The sequence below is a fragment of the Chelon labrosus genome, assembly GCF_963514085.1.
Source record: "Chelon labrosus genome assembly, chromosome: 5".
Classification (NCBI taxonomy): Eukaryota; Metazoa; Chordata; class Actinopteri; order Mugiliformes; family Mugilidae; genus Chelon; species Chelon labrosus.
In genome coordinates this window covers 29,919,550-29,934,249 of record NC_140341.1, presented here as the reverse complement: position 1 = coordinate 29,934,249, position 14,700 = coordinate 29,919,550, and the positions used below count along the sequence as shown (strand labels likewise).

The 14,700-nt window shown below is 39.9% G+C and overlaps 1 protein-coding gene across 2 annotated transcripts; it reads left to right on the top strand.

The window, feature by feature from the left end:
* Positions 1 to 58: 58 nt before the first annotated feature.
* Positions 59 to 13,288, top strand: usp37 (ubiquitin specific peptidase 37). 2 transcript variants are annotated; one of them, XM_084545010.1, is made up of 24 exons: positions 59 to 236; positions 1,104 to 1,329; positions 3,072 to 3,222; positions 4,056 to 4,144; positions 4,242 to 4,357; positions 4,508 to 4,585; positions 5,270 to 5,358; positions 5,735 to 5,828; positions 5,923 to 6,078; positions 6,214 to 6,345; positions 6,639 to 6,762; positions 7,165 to 7,415; positions 7,530 to 7,647; positions 7,797 to 7,876; positions 8,114 to 8,278; positions 8,467 to 8,520; positions 8,738 to 8,879; positions 8,964 to 9,192; positions 9,478 to 9,644; positions 9,780 to 9,840; positions 10,822 to 10,937; positions 11,958 to 12,027; positions 12,365 to 12,503; positions 13,150 to 13,288. In XM_084545010.1, the coding sequence occupies exons 2-24, from the start codon at positions 1,159 to 1,161 to the stop codon at positions 13,235 to 13,237; spliced, it is 2,880 nt and encodes a 959-aa protein (XP_084401136.1). In that variant the 5' UTR covers positions 59 to 236; positions 1,104 to 1,158; the 3' UTR covers positions 13,238 to 13,288. The 2 variants fall into 2 exon arrangements, with proteins under 2 accessions (XP_084401136.1, XP_084401135.1); XM_084545009.1 differs by having other exon boundaries at positions 4,224 to 4,357.
* The last annotated feature ends 1,412 nt before the right edge of the window (positions 13,289 to 14,700 follow it).

Genomic DNA, 14,700 nt, shown 5'->3' with positions numbered 1-14,700 from the left:
ATCGCGAGAGGATGATCGGGGCTCGGATGCAGTCACGGTTATCACTTCCGTTGTAAATTTTCACATTCCCGCCATCATCGCGCAGTGTTGCGAAGCGTCGTGTGCGGGTCCACTGTCAACAACATACATACTGGAGAGCAGGTGAATGCCGGCAAAACAAACTTTCTGCCCCCGGAGGACCTACATCATCCATAGTGTATTTTAGAAGTTCGACGACGAGCCCTCACTATAGACAGGTAAAGAACAGTCCAGTGTAATCAAACTGTGACATTGTTTTCATCTCCAAATTACAATCAGGCAAATTAGCCAGTTAGCTAGCTCCCGCTAGCCTGCTAGCCTACTTGCTAATGTCGGCCTCCATCCATTCAGTTGCTGTAGAGGAGGAGACGACATTACCAGCATCCCAGGCATTCAGTTTGGCGTTGATCACCCAGTCTAGTTCTTCGTCTAACTTTGCTGGTTTTGAACATATGTCTGACTGTACCTCTTGTCCCAATGACATTAAGCTAGCTCCAAGCAAAACCGCTAGAAGCAGTATCTTGTGCACCTTCGCTCACATATGCAGCCTCGATACAGACTGGCCGTAGGGCTAGTTTGATGGCTAATGCAAACACGGGTTACGTTGTCTGTTAATTGAGCCGCTAGCCAACTAACACGGTGTGAGTTTCCCTACTTCGTATAACACCAGTCCCTGTTTGTTCGACGAGCATATTGTCTGTGTTATAAAGAGCCGCTATGTTGTTAGCGTTTTTGCTAACTTACGGGGGTTATGGTTAACTTACAACAAACGTAACTTGTGACTTCAGCTAAAACTCAGGCTTTGATCAACGAGTACACCATTATTGTGTAATTTGGTTTTATGAGTGAATAATAAAACCTGTGAAATTAAGCGCTCTAGCCCTGTTGTGACAAATGTTTAGTGTTTTAGCGAGGAAGTCATTATTCTTTGCTTTTTTATTTAAATTACAATGTGTTATAGGATGTCAGTGATGCACAATGTTTTCTCACCATGGCATAGTTGAATCACACTAGTTATTATCAGCGCTCTGTAGACTAGAAATTGCTGTGGATGTGTTGACAGTTCATTTATTTCTTCTGTTTAGGATTTGTTTGGTCACCAGTCCCAGCTTCCCAAGGGCATCTACAGGACAGTAAGCCATGACAACCGTAGTGCCCAAACTCGCTAGTGGTGGCCCTGTTAAGATCCGCATCACCAGTCTAGACCTGGGCACCACCAAATGGAAAGAAGGAACATTTGAGATTTTGGAAAAAGACAACAAAGTCAACCTCTGTCTAAGATTCAGCTGTGGAGCTTCCAAAACTTTCCAGGTATTTGTTTTGCTTTTTTATTTATTTATTTAAACAACAACATATACAGTGTTATTTGTATATATTATATACATTATTAATCAGAGGCAAATTGTCCTACTACCATTAATATTGTCACCTGCCAATGGAAAATGGTTTGTTAATGAAATACCAGCAACATACCATCTTAAAGAAGAGACCTACTGCTATAGAATACACATAAGTGGCATACCATCAGACAGTTTTCAATCTCTGCTTTCCATAACTAAATCAAGTTAGGAATGTTCCAGAGTTGAAGAACTATACCAGCTGAGGTTATGAGAACTGAAATGCCAATAGAAATGGTTGATAGTGTCTGTCTAATTTACTGTCTTGACAATGAGAAGAGAGAGCAAATTTAAAATCTGGGGGGGAAAAAACAGACAAAAGAAAACACAGCAGACATATTGTCTTTATTTTCTTCCACACAATACTCCAAAACATTCTAGTAATCATGCTATCACTTATAACTTATAACATTTCCACAAACTGTGTACAACACAAATGTTAAGTGCTATTGACTTTCTTTGTTCAGAGCTGCAGTGGCAGGTGGGACACTGCTTTTGACAAATCAGACTTTTTTCCCATCTTAAAGTTTCATGCTGTAATCAGACGGTAGTAGTGTGAAAAGTAGCTTCATTTGCACAGCTCAATGAATGTCTGATAAACTATGATTAGAGCTGTGTTGCTAGGCAACCCTCTGACTCCTCCAATAAATCTTGCACGTGGCTATACCAAGACAGAAAACCACAACAAGGATGTGTATCAGAATAGTTTTGTTGTAAAGGGAAGCCAAGTAAATTATAGCCAGTTATAAAGTGAAAACGACGCATACTGGAATTCCTACAGAATGAATTGGAGGGAAGAACTTCTTGAGATAACAGCATTCATGCAAGTTTGTTGTACGCTACGTTATGCAAGATCAGTTTAAACCGCGCTCCCAGCTTTTGTGAGATGTTAGAATTTTAGTTTTGAGGCATGTCACAATGTGCAAGTAATGATCTGTGGCTCAGCACTGAACTTATGATTGATAGTAAATACATCTCAGTCACAGCTCACAGGGTTTGTTTTTTAACCAAAAATAACTATGTTTTAAACATCTATATAATAATGACATTACCGGATATGAACCAGTCACCCAATCAGGCTTGACAGTTTGTCCACTTTGATATGGCATAATACAACCAGAACTATTAAAATACGCGTTTTCCATTAATTGTACTGATGTCCATTTACATTCAAACAAAAAGAGAGACCAGATCATCAACATTCTTATGCTCTTTACTACATATAGCCACTAGGGGCCAAAAAACCTAGTGTTTTGCTGTTGGCTGTTAACTGGGATGATACAACTTCTTTTAATCAAATGAACTGTTGCCTTGTGGTGTTAATAAGATGGTCATCATACTTCAGTCATAATTCATTCATTCATTAATTCATTGATCGAGCATGTCTTCGGACAGTGGAAGGGACGGTCATAATTCAGACCATCGGAATAAGCTGTGGGCAGTTGCTCACATGTAATAATTCAAACAAAAACTTGTTGCTGAGTATATAGACAAAAATGGGACAGACAGCAGAGAAAGGAATACTATTTCTCTTGGAGTGGTTTGACATATTTTTATTGGGGTTTTCTGCAAGTGTGAATCCATCGGGCATGGGTAGATATTTGAAAAAAATATTGAAAAAATAAACTGCTTTCATAAAATTGTTTTCTCTTTTAGCTCAACCAGAACCTGAAGAACTTTACGCAGAATATGAATCGGATCATCCTGACTTTAAAGGACAACTGCGTCATCAACTTCGATAGGATGCCCTCATCTTTGACTCAGAAGACTAAAGAATACCTGGAAAAACTGAAACAGGGAAAAACAGGTCATTACACTACTGCTCATTTTAAGACATTTGGTGCTTAACAGCACAATATAAAAGAAACCAGCACAATATTACTGCCTTATGTTTGGTCATACATTTGTGATCTTGCACAGCGTAGACATTGCTTTTTACTTGCTTCAGTTATATATTTGACTTAAAGCAAAGTTTCTACAGATTTCAAGACTCCACTACAGGATATATAGCAATGTAAGATGAATATGTCCACTGATGACAGCAGCTGACAGTCACAACTTTTCAGCCTCTATATGAATATGTTGATATTGAGCCTTGTGGACTCTTAAATCTCCCCAGTTACTTTTGTACTACTTCACATGAATGTCATACACTGACATGAGAAGGATGGGCAACACTACTTTCTTATTTTATACCAGTTGTACACAATGATTGTGTAAAATGTCTGCAGTATTTCACACGATTCCTAGGACAGTACATCTGTTTGAGCCTATTTGGACATTTCTGCAACTTGGGTTTTCTATTCCAAATATGTCAGCATATTTTTTATTTCCAATACAGTCCCCAACATTATGTTACATATCAACTGTCAGTCAGTGCATAGTACAGCATTGTTTAAGTTTACTGGAAAATGATGAAATGCCAGTGCAAAGCTGAAGGTGTTTATACTTCTTGATTATCTTTACGTCAGAGGCCTGTGATATTTTGTATTGCTACAGTAAAATTAGCAAAGGCAAGTGCCATATATTGCTGAAGTAGCTATAAACTGTGCTAGCTACAATCAAATCATATTGGTACAGTTTTTAATAATATATTGTTTAAAAAAATCCTGAGTTGTTATTCATTCTTAAATTTTGCAGTTTTAAAATCATCCCATGGAAGTGCTAACTTCAGTGTGCTTGGAAACCGCCCAGTGAAAAATGAGACCAACCCATCAGGGGAGAGACAGGTGAGAAACAACTCAAAACAACCATGTGCAATTTAAACATTTGGATAAGCATACTCTGACTTCTGACTTGAATATTCAGAGCCCTAACGTGTTTCAGACAACACCAAGGCGGCAGAGTGCAGAAGGCCGGGATGACACAACACCGAGGAAACCACTGGGTAGCCCAAGTAGAGCAGCCTCCACTCCAACTCGAACTGGACTGTCTGAAAACAGGTATGATGGAATTTATATTGTGTCACCAAATTCTTGTTTCACTGTAATTGACACATCACAAAATTCCAACATCAGCACCATATCTTTATACTTTATGAACAGTCAGTTCACCCTTGTGTGGTTTGTGAAGTATTTTGTTTTTATTTTCAGAAGTGAAAAGAGAAAGAGACTGCTTAACTCTGAAAGTGACCTCACTGAGGACTACCCCAAGGAAAATGACTCCTCAAGGTAAAAGCAGCACTCCTCACGCTCCACACTGAGTTGTTAAAATGTTGGGTATACATACAATTATCTGACCATAGTTTTATCAGAACTATTGACTAGACTTTTAGTGTGTTTTTTGTCCTATCATCTTCTATTCATGACACAAATGTCGTCAGTAGGATAATTTGTGTCAAATACATGTGTTTTTGCTATTACTGAAAAATTGAGATGCTTCTTAATTGTAAAGCAGTAGACAAAAAGAAGGTAATTTTTGCCTAATTATCTACACCAATCAACCACAATATTAAAACCTCCAACAGGAAAACTAAATAACATTGGTCATCTTGTGACAATACAATGACACTCCTTGGTGGCAGCAGTCGGACACAGGCACACATATAAAATTAGTTTAGGAACAACTCAAAAAACATAAAAAACAGCACAATCCCTAGATCCCAAACTGATCAAGTATTTGTGGGATGCACAGGAACAACCCTGATCCTCAGAGGCCCCTCCCCTCAACCCATAGGAACCAAAGGCCCCCCCACTAACAACATTCTGTTGCCAGACACCACAGGACACCCTCAGAAGGCCCATGTCCATTCTCTGATGAGTCACAACTGTTTTGGAGGCACAAGGGAGACCTATACAATATTAGGCAGGTGGTCATAATGTTTTGCCTGATCAATGTATATGTATATATTTTAGCAACAACAAGGCCACTTCAGACCCATCCAGGAAGTTCCTGCTGAGCTGCAAAGAAAAACTGAAGACTGCAGAGGAGAACAGGAGCTCAGGTAAACCACTTTATTCACACAACACGCAATATACGCATTGTTATGGCTTACATTTCTTCTATTCATGCGCAATAATAACGTGACAATCAAACAGACCACCAGTCCTCAGCAGTGGGACTACATTTCTTCTTCTTTTTAAGTGTGTTTTATATTTTTTTTTTTTGTTTTATTTAAATGTTATGTTATTTATATGTGTGCCTCTTAAGCTTGGGAGTCTGTGTGTGTTGCTGTATTGTTACACTTTTACTACAAGCTGTAAAATTCTGCTTGCATGTAAAATTTACCTGCATAATGTCTGGACTTCTAGAGCACATTTTGTAACTAGCCTATGGGAATGTTTGAGGCCTTAAACTGATTCTGTTTCTGTTATGTGTAGCACCACTGGGTTCAACTCCCCTTCAGCCAACGTCCTTCTATGGCAGCCGATCTGTGACTAAAGACTACAGCCAGAGCCACTCTTTTCTTGACAGGTGAGTTTCTTTGGAGGTCAGCTAAAATGCACAAGCTAGCAATGTCTAATGCAAAATAAGTGAAAATAAACGAGTGCTCACAATGATCACACAGGCCATCCAGTACTGCACAGAGCACCACAGCCAAGAGAAGCCTCATGCTTCCCAACCACTCCACTCCCTTTAAGAAAGCACGGCCTTCTCTGGATTATGGTGGCTGGAACAAGCAGAGGCCCTCAATCCTGACGCAGCCTCAGCTGCCACTGCAAGGGTAAGACTAAACCAAATGGGCTCCTCAAGTATGAAAACACGATTGATTGCATGAAACTCAAAACGCATACCAGGCAACATGGAAAAACAGCTTGTAGTTGGAAACTATTTGTAAAAACAATGTCAAATGTTGCAGATTTTCCAATCTGGGCAACACCTGCTACATGAATGCCATCCTGCAGTCCCTCTTCAGCCTCCCCTCCTTTTCTAATGACATGCTGAAGCAGAGCATCCCTTGGAAGAAGGTGCCCATCAATGCATTGCTCAGGTACAAAATTATGCTCATTCTATTAATGTGGATAGTGGCAGATTGAAGGGAGACAGTGTAGTCTAGAATGTCTTCAAGTTATAACAAACTTTAACATAGCTGTAATCAGTTTACAAATGGGAACAAAAAATGTTTAATAAATTTGACACAGTGACAACAGTGTAGAAAAGGATTTTCTTATGCGTGCCTTTTATCAAAGCTGGCTTAACAACACTTGTAGCAATTTTGTGATATTTATTGGAAAGTTGGAAGGACAATGTTTAAAATATGTTTTAAATGTTAACTTCCTGAAGGCGTTTTGCTCACCTTATGGTCAAGAAGGATGTTGGTTGTCCAGAGACAAAAAAGGATCTCTTGAGGAAAGTGAAGAGTGCCATCTCCTCCACTGCTGAGCGTTTCTCGGGAAACATGCAGAATGTAAGTCCTGTCTCCAGAATCAATAGAGTCTGTCAAAGTATTTTTAAAATAGTCTGTAGCAGCTACTCTGAACTAAGGTGTGTTTATGGTATGCTGAGAATTGAGCTCTAACCCGAGATAGATGCTGCTTTTGTGTCAACATGTAAAAAAGGATGGCAAATCTCTAAAGTGTACCAGTAGTATAATGTGGCATTTTACATTATGAAAATAATGTAAAATGCAAAATAGCTAGTTTGATGTCATTGCCATGCTCCAGAATGTTTAGGACAGATCAGTTGCATTTGATGGTTATGTGTGACAAAGCTAAACATCTTCATCAATGTTTTTAGACTGCCTATATTTCTTGTATTACTGAGAACATATTTTCATAGTTGTCTTTTCTCCTTGTTACTTATTTATCAGGATGCTCATGAGTTCTTGAGTCAATGTTTGGACCAGCTGAAGGACGACGTGGAGAAAATGAACAAGAGCTGGACAAACGATGCTGCTTCCTCATTGTCTTCTGCAGTTAGTGAGAATGGTCAAGAGGCAACAGCAACACCATCGTCGGTCAAGGCAGAACCTGGTGAAGAGGTAGACACCTGTCGCATCTACACCTGCCCTGTGGCGGTTAACATGGAATTTGAGGTGCAACACACTATCACCTGCAAAGGGTGAGGCCTGTTTCCTGCTTGATTGTTGGAATTTATACTTGCAATGTATTTGCTAAAACATTTAGTAATTTTGGAGACTGAAAGGTTTTTCGATACCTTTATGTTGTGTTGCAGCTGTGGCGAGGTGGTGACCAAGCGAGAGCAGTTCAATGACTTGTCCATTGACCTACCACGTAGAAAGAAAACCCTTCCGCTTCGATCTATCCAAGATTCTCTGGATCTCTTTTTTAGGGTAATTCTTTTCTGTAACTGTTTTTTATGCATCAGGTCTAATTCATATTTATGGCTTTTTATTCCCTTCAGAAAGTATAGCGTCTACATAAAACCAGCATCAATTGAATATATTCGTTACGTAATTGGAATTACTTTTTCCTTTTGCAGATGGAGGAAATTGAGTACTCGTGTGAAAAGTGCAATGGAAAATCAGCGACTGTTACACATAAATTCAGCAAACTACCAAGGTATCTACTACTTCAGCTATTAAAATGAACTACATGCACAATAAAAACAGTCATTAAACACTGCAAGTTAAACCATTGCCTGGGGAAAATACTTTTACATGCAAGTCAGTCACAATGGAAACATAACCAGCCTTTCTGTAGACATCTTTGAAGAACTCGTATAAAAGGAAGTACTTAAAAGCTACCAAAAAGTCAGTTTAGTTTTTATTTGTGATAGATTTTTTTTTCCCCCCACAGAGTGCTCATCTTACACCTGAAACGGTACAGCTTTAATGCTCAGCTGTCTCTGAACAGCAAGTTAGGGCAGCAGGTGGTGATTCCTCGATACCTGACCCTGCTGTCCCACTGCACTGAATCCACAAGGCCGCCTGTCAGTCTTGGCTGGAGTTCCCAAGCCTCTGTGTAAGACATAAACACATTTTAAATGTAATCTGTGTGTATAATTTCACTCTGTGTAACGGCGTCTGATCTATGGAGTTATTTTGTAGTTGTTGTTTTTTTTTAAATAATACTTTGAAATGATCTCTGTTGGCTGAGAGATGATAATAAAGTAACCAGACATCTGAAGGTTTTCTTTGCTTTTCCCAAAGGTCCAGAACACTTAAAATGTCCCAGTCGGTCAACTCCTCTAATGCGCCTTTCCGGTAAGTTCTGATAGTTCTGCAAGAATTTTAAATGATGACCAACTGGAGAAAACAAAACAAGTATTTGCTTCGGCCAAAGCTAAAGTTCTCTTGAGTATGCTCAGAACATTTGCTGCTGTTTGTTCTTTAGTCTGCCTCTTTGATTTGACAAAAGGGTTATTATTATATATTGCATAACTATGATTGGCTGAAATTTAATCAGTGCACATGACTGTAGAAGGATTGGCGGGAAAGCTGCCAACTCTACGTCTATCCTTGTGGACTCTGACTGTGAAGAGGAGCCTAACAGAAAGGTCAACGCAAGCCGCAAGCGACGCCTCAGCAGCTGTCTGCCTGATGAGGATGACCATCCAGAAGAGGTAAGTATTTGCTTCTACACCTCGACATTTAGGATTGACCCTCCTTTTATGTGTCTGAAAACAAATTAAATTGTCTCACAACAGCAACCAAGGGTAGCAACAATGGATTCAGCTGACTTCGGTGGCATGAATGATGATGATGAAATGCTGGTGGCTGTGCTGGAGATGAGTCGCCAAGAGGCTGCTCTCTCTGCACCACCTCCCCTGGAGGATGAGCCAACCAGCAGCCCTGACACCGGGTTTGGGGACACAGATGCCCAGGACCTGGCCTATCATGCAGACCTGTTGGAAACGGACAGCAAACAGCCTGCAGGTATTCCAACAATTAAGGATCAAGACAAGAAAGGGATCTGTTGATTCTGCATCAGTGGGTTGTCTTTCAAGTATATGCTGCTTGAAATTAATTAAATTCACACAAAAGCTAGGCTGTCTAAAGTATGAATGTCGTAAACAGGAAACAAATCAAGTATATGAGTGCTGGAGATGGTGTAGTGTAGACACATTAGAGATAACTTCTCAACAACTCAAGTGTTCTTGAGAAGTTATCTCAAGAAATTATCTCAGTTTACTGATTTGCGTATGTGTTCAACTTGTGCAGGTGTACTGGATTCCCTGGACCTGACCATGGATGAAAACAAGGAGAACCAGACTCCAGAAGGTGTGCAGCAGCAAGGGGAGCTGGACTGGGTCCAGCAGTATAGTCTGGATCAGGAGAGAGAAGAACAGGAGCTGCAGCAGGCGCTGGCCCAGAGCCTCCAGGAGCATGTAAGACCAAAGACCATGTGACATTTACAGGACTTTCCTTTAAGAATAGCACATAGAATAATTATCTTTGTCAAATGCATTTTCAGATAACACTTTCTAATTTGATTAATTTTTCTGTTTTCCTCCTTTTTGAAGGAGGCCCAGGAGATGAGAGAGGATGATGATCTGAAGAGGGCCACTGAGCTCAGCTTACAAGGTATGAACCAATTGTTTAGTGCATTTTGTGCAATTAGGTGTGTAATGGTACACACAAGTCACGGTTCGGTACGTACCTCGGTGTGGGGGTCACGGGTTCCGTACGGTTTGGTACAACGGGAAAAAAGCAACAAAAACTCACATGTATAAAACTAGCTTTTTTTTTTCATTTATTTTCAACAGACACCAAAAATTAAAAACCACCTTCTGTTATAAAAGTAAAAAATAGAATAAAACATAAAACAAATATATTTGGAGGGTTCTCATACCATTCATTCATTTTGTTCAGACAGAAAAAGAAAAGGCACAATTTCTTGTAGGGATAAACTGGGGTGGTCAGGTAGCAACTGGCAACTTTGGTAACTTTACAAGAAACTAACTAAACTAACTTGTTGCACACACGTTTTTTTCTGTTGCACCAGTGACAGACATATCAGGGTGATGCCGTCTTATGTGCGTTAGCATGTTTGACGTGTTTCCAGCGACGTACCACACCTCCGTGAAACATCGTCAGTAGACAGTTTTTGTCCGGTCCACCACTCGTCACCGTTATGCTCCCCCGTTATGTTGCACCGGGAAACCAAAGTGTTCCCACACTGGTGATTTAAATGAAGCCGGTTGCTCTTCCGAACCGTGGCGCCTGTACCGTGACACCGCGGGACGAATAAATGTACCGTTACACCCCTAATGGAAATATATTCTCTCCTAGAAAGCACTTGTTTGGCTGAAAATCTCTGGACACACATGCACTATTGATTTTGTATGGTGGGCACTGTTGGCGCTATTGAGCTGGCAGCAGTGTGGACATAAATACCAGTGACCGAGAAAGATTTTAATATTAAGATATTTGACCAATTCAGTGCTGTTTGATCTTCTCCCACTAACAAGTGTTCAGAGCATATAGTGAGACTGTTTAATTATACCATGTGCTGTGGGGAAAAAAATGGTACACCAGTATCAGTATCTCTGTCTCACCCAACAGAGTTTAACAACTCTCTGCCAGAGCTGCTGTGCTCAGATGATGATTCTGGGAACGAAGATGTGCTGGATATGGAGTACACTGAAGCAGAGGTTGAGAACCTGAAAAGAAATGCTGAGGTATGATGTCTGCCTGCTAGTTTAATATAATTGTAGGGGAATTTCCAGAATTCATTGGTCCATCAATGATGACAAACAGTCCTGGCCCAGTTCTGATGCTGGAACGCAGTGGTCTCTTAAACCAAACAATTCTATTTTGGTCTCATTTGTCCACAAAACATTTTCCCAATAGTCCTCTAGCTTGCCCACGTGATATTTAGTAAACTGCAGATGGGCAGGAATGTTCTTTTTGGAGAGCAGTGGCTTTGGTCTTGCTACTCTGCCATGCACACCATGGTTGCTCAGTGATGGTGGACTCATGAACATTAACATTAGCTGAATTTAAGAGAGGCCTTTAGTTGCTTAAAAGTTACCCTGGGTTCTTTTGTGACCTCTCTGACTAATATGGGTTTTGCTTTTGGAGTGATCTTTGTTGGTTGACCACTCCTGTCGAGGATAACACTTGTCTTAAATCTCCTTCATTTGTTCACAATCTGTCTGATCGTGGATTCCAAATTCTTTAGAGATGGTTCTGTAACTCTTTACAGCCTGATGATCAACAACTCATTTCTCAGTTCCTCAGAAAACTCCTTTGTGTCATCAAACACTTCCACAAAACAGTTGTTGTTCAGTCAACCATTTTGTTTAAAAAAAAATCTGGGATTTGTCAGTCTGTTTGGCCGTGAAATCAGTTTATAATCCAAGAAGTGCACTTCATTTTGCACCTCACCTATATGTAATATTGGCTAATTTACCTGAATAACCAAATACTAAGGTATAATATTGTTGTTTAATTGGGTTCTCTTTCTCTACTATCAGGACTTGTGTGAAAATCTGGTGATATTTTGAGTGATTTTTATACAGAAATGCAGAAAGTTCTAAGGGGTGCAATCATTTGTTTGGGCAGTGTATATGCTTAAATCATGTGTTTCTCTGAGGTCTTTAGGGCTACAGTGACTTGACTAAACATGACATCTGAAAAACTTGGGTAAACAGTAATATCCTTTACAGTAACCCGCTAACATACCTTCTAATCCACAGAGCGGAGAATTGGCCAACTCTTTTAGACTCATCAGTGTTGTCAGTCACATCGGAAGCAGCTCGTCCTCTGGTGAGCACATGGTTATGTTTGTGTTCATGTCCTTGTGTAGATTAACTCTTTGTCAGCATTAGTGTAAATTACTTACTGCACACCTTTACAGGCTTCTTTTTAATACACCATACCACAATTCACTGATATTCACACTATGCTTCAGAGTAGGAAATAAAAATGTGTTTTGTGTGTATGAAATAATCAGGTTGGGGGAAATGTGCAGTACTGTTGCATTATATTGTGCACTAAAGGACTTGGAGACAGAAAAGGGATCACAAAAAAAATTGATTTAAATAAAGAAGTCACAGTGCTTGATGTCCTCATTCAGACATTAACTTTATTTTCTCCTTCCTAGGCCACTATATCAGTGACGTGTACGACATGAAGAAACAGTCATGGCTGACCTACAATGACCTGGACGTGTCACGCACACAGGAAGCTGCTGTCCAGCGAGACCGCGACCGCAGTGGATACATCTTCTTCTACATGCACAAGTGAGTTGGCAGAAATGCTGGATAGGTGTCTTGAAACACCTCGTGTCTCCTATCTGTATGTTCAGAGAACAGTATATACAGTTGGATCCTGACCAGCCTTGTTGGTCTCAGGTGTTTGGAGCTTTTTGTTCACACTGCAGGCAAAAGGAGCCCAAATTAGATTTGGCTAATATGTGAATCAATCTTGTAAAGCCATTCACATCAGTCTCATCATTCCTGGCCCTGACTTTACACACATCTGTATAAAAGCAATAGCAATTGCTCTACAAAATGCCATAATTGAAAAGCATCATCTTTGTTATCATGTGGGTCAGTCCAGGGCCATGACTAGCTCAGCTGGAATCTGATATTAGGCAAATAAGAATATTGGATCTGAGCAGTAAATCCTTTTCAGAGCACTAAGGCACTAAGGCTTGCAGTGTGAACACAGCATTTGTCGCGTACATTAATTGAGCTGCTGTGTTTGATCAGTTTAAAGGAGTAGGCACTAAAGCAAATAAAAAAAAATAGTGTCAGTTTGGCGAGTCAGTGCTTTACAAAGCAAACACAGCAGTTTTATTTATTTTGTTGTGTGCGCGCTCATATTAGAGGACACTATGAATGGGTTGTATGTCCTTTCATATGTTTGTACCCTGTGTTTCCTCAGAGATGTGTTTGAGCAGCTGTCTGAGATGGAAAGATCTGGAGCCAGTGGCACCTTGGAGGTCGGGAGGAACGTCCTGCAGCCCCTTTGAGTGTCTTTGGAGAGCCATACACACTTCGTCCACAGCTGATCCCTGCTAGATGAAGCTACCCCGTGAACAACCTTCAGTGCTACTGATTGCCGTCCTTTTTTGGTTGTCTTCAGGCACTTCTTTTTCTCCACAAATCACTAAATGCCAGGCTATGTTAATACCTGATAATGCCAACACAGGTGGTAAACTGTCAAGACTATACCAGAAATGCAGTTAAAGTGGATCAAATATTGCCTCCATAGTATTGGAGCTGGAGTTTTTCTTTGCTATGATTTTATCAACTGTTTTGTAATGTTTTTTTCTTTGTTTCTCAATTCACTTCTTTAAACAGACTTTCACTTAAAAACTTTCAAAGCACCAGATGTTTCCAGTGCTTTGTGGATTGTATGTTGACAGACCCTTTATTTCCCATATAAACTAAATAAAGATATATTCTATGTTGGAGTATAAGCTATTATAGAGTTAGGGGGTTGTTGTGATTGGCGGGTACATTTGGTGCAATATTTATGTTATGGCACAAACTGATTAACTGAAATCGGCTTTCTGTCACAGTGTGGATGTTTTTCAAGATGCTTTTTGTGCTTGACTTGCAAGCTTATTTGTGTGTGTGGTTATCTCCATATTTTAGAGATGTGAAAGAAAAAAATCATTTCAAGTTACTGAGCTTTTCTCAGTCATGCCCACAATACTCTTTTGGGGTTTTGACCTTGTGCCTCCCAAGAAAACTTTTATAAATATGTATACAAGCTTTACTTTCAGAGTCGCACAACCTTACTGTTTTTGAATGTTTATCAAATCTAGACGATGAGTAAATCAGATTTTCCTCTATACAAAGCCAACAGATTTTTCTATTTATTAAATGTAGGGTTGATTTATGTTAGCCCAAAAGAGGCCACAGTACAGAAGTCATTACTACTAGATCCCCAGGGTGCAAGCTACGGCAACATCATTTCCTTTTTATTTCATCACCTTTAAGGCCAGTATACAGTATTTAATCGCTTGGACCTCTGCTAACCCTGCTAAGATAGTTCTTGTAAGGCATGTTTGCTCATAGAATGGATGTGTAGGAGTATTCCATTATTCCTTCACTGGTACCAGTACTAGGCACTGGCTGGACAGCTTTTTACCACTGTAATAATATTTAAGTGTACCACTACATCATGTGTCAAGACATAATCGGACCACACCACATGATTTCCCCAAAGGTGCAGAATATGTCGTTCGTTAAAATGATTTTTGTTAAAAAAACAAAAAACACATGCAATGTTAAGACAACAACAATGTTAAGGCCCAGGCCCAAAGTTTGTTTTTTGGAAAGTGTGCACCTCCTGGTAGAACAGTATGCTGTGGCACCAAGACAACAGTTTCTCAGATTTGTTTCTTATGTCTGCATCAGATTTCTGACATGCTGTGCTTTCCTGAACATCCTGTCCCAAATGCAGTGTAAAGAGGGTAAAATGTTA

Excerpts from the sequence above, each read along its gene's own strand:
- usp37 (XM_084545009.1), top strand. The coding sequence starts at position 1,159 with ATGACAACCGTAGTGCCCAAACTCGCTAGTGGTGGCCCTGTTAAGATC. Across the intron at positions 4,586-5,269 it reads AAGGAAAATGACTCCTCAAG|CAACAACAAGGCCACTTCAG; the intron begins GTAAAAGCAGCA and ends TATATATTTTAG. Across the intron at positions 5,829-5,922 it reads AGCCACTCTTTTCTTGACAG|GCCATCCAGTACTGCACAGA; the intron begins GTGAGTTTCTTT and ends ATGATCACACAG.